At 56.3% G+C, this 1509-nt stretch overlaps 1 protein-coding gene across 1 annotated transcript in view; it reads left to right on the top strand.

The window, feature by feature from the left end:
- Nucleotides 1–100, top strand: part of IleRS-m (Isoleucyl-tRNA synthetase, mitochondrial) — a gene marked incomplete in the record, with an annotated part of 36027 nt that extends 35927 nt beyond the window's left edge. The window contains 1 exon segment of the mRNA XM_037216390.1: nucleotides 30–100. Within this exon segment, the coding sequence (XP_037072285.1) occupies nucleotides 30–100 (71 nt within the window).
- Nucleotides 101–1509: the final 1409 nt, after the last annotated feature.

Here is a 1509-nt window from a genome sequence, read left to right as displayed (position 1 = left end):
GGATGTGCGGCGGTTCTTGATGGTGGCAGCGTCCTACACGCGTCTGCTGGGGCGCTGTCGGAGTCAGCTCCTGCTGCGTCACGGCACGCTGCAGCGCTGAGAGACTGGCCGTGTCTCCTTACCCGTATTACGGTGCCATGCAGCAGTTTGGAAGGCTGCGGTGTATAGTGCGGCCTGACCAGGGGTCTCCGCTCCCGTCCAGGCAGAAGAGCGCCATCGGCGGGACAAGACGGGCAAACCACTCGATCCTGACCAGGGGTCTCCGCTCTCGTCGAGGCGGGGGAGCGCAATCGGCGGGACAAGACAGGCAGACCACTCGATCCTGACCAGGGGTCTCTGCTCTCGTCGAGGCGGGACGAGCGCGATCGGCAGGACAAGACGGGCAGACCACCCGATCCTGACCAGGGGTCTCCGTTCCGTCGAGCCGGGACAGCGCGGTCGGCGGGACAAGACGGGCAGACCACTCGATCCTGACCAGGGATCTCCGCTCTCCTCGAGGCGGTACGAGCGCGATCGGCGGGACAAGACGGGCAGACCACTGGATGGTTCCACGGAACGAATATAGCCAAGTCGAGGGTGGTCATGAATAATTTATCCAGCACGACCCACAGAAGCAATAATTCGCTTAGGAAGTCACAGTCAGGATCCTCTGCTGTGTGAGGGATGGGATTGAGCGTGCATGCATGAGCCAGGCGTGCTGAAGGGGTGAGTGGTGGAATGGCATATTCGAATCACACGGAGATAGCGCGGATCGCGTGCGACGAACGTCAGGTGGCATGATGACGCAGTAGCATCGCGTATTTCGCGGTGGTTCCATGCTGCACGCTGGACCTACATCAGCCGACTACTGCACGACTGCCTTTCATTTATAACAGCGTACGCATGCGCAACGGAAGTTGTTGCAAGTCGGGTAGCCGATTACCACTTTGAGTTATTTATTTCCGGGGAGGGGGAGCTCCCCTTCCCCCTTCCAGATCACACACCCTGTGCGTAGCTGCTGCTGCTCCCTTGGGTGGCGATGGTGTGTGCAGGCGGCTCCCGACGCGGTGTCCGTGTGTACAGTGTGTATCTGTGTATTTCTGTCAAAATATAAGTAATATATAACGGATACAAACACGGCCGGCACATCTAGTAAGCATACTACACACGCTACATACGCGCGTGCGCGCGCACACACCCACACCCACCCACATACCCACGCCCACACCCACCCCATACCACACCACCCACCCACACCCCACACCCACACCCACAAATATATATATATATATATGTATACATATATATGAATATACAGTCACAGTCATGAGTCTTACACTGAAATCCGTTAGCTGCTCTCAGTGCTGGCGATCAGACAGTTCATCACGCAAAGTGAAATCCGTGGAGTTGCCCTCTATTCATGGATTCAATACATAAGACGTACGATTGTCATCTTATCTCATGCATGCATGACATTTTCTACGGAATGCGAAGTAGCCGCCGATTCGAATGGAATGTTTTCCAGGAGGA

This window comes from Pollicipes pollicipes, unplaced genomic scaffold (assembly GCF_011947565.3).
Source record: "Pollicipes pollicipes isolate AB1234 unplaced genomic scaffold, Ppol_2.1 Scaffold_4002;HRSCAF=4701_pilon_pilon_pilon, whole genome shotgun sequence".
NCBI lineage: Eukaryota > Metazoa > Arthropoda > Thecostraca > Pollicipedomorpha > Pollicipedidae > Pollicipes > Pollicipes pollicipes.
Note: the sequence above shows the minus strand (reverse complement) of the source record. Positions and strands in the feature narration are given on the sequence as shown.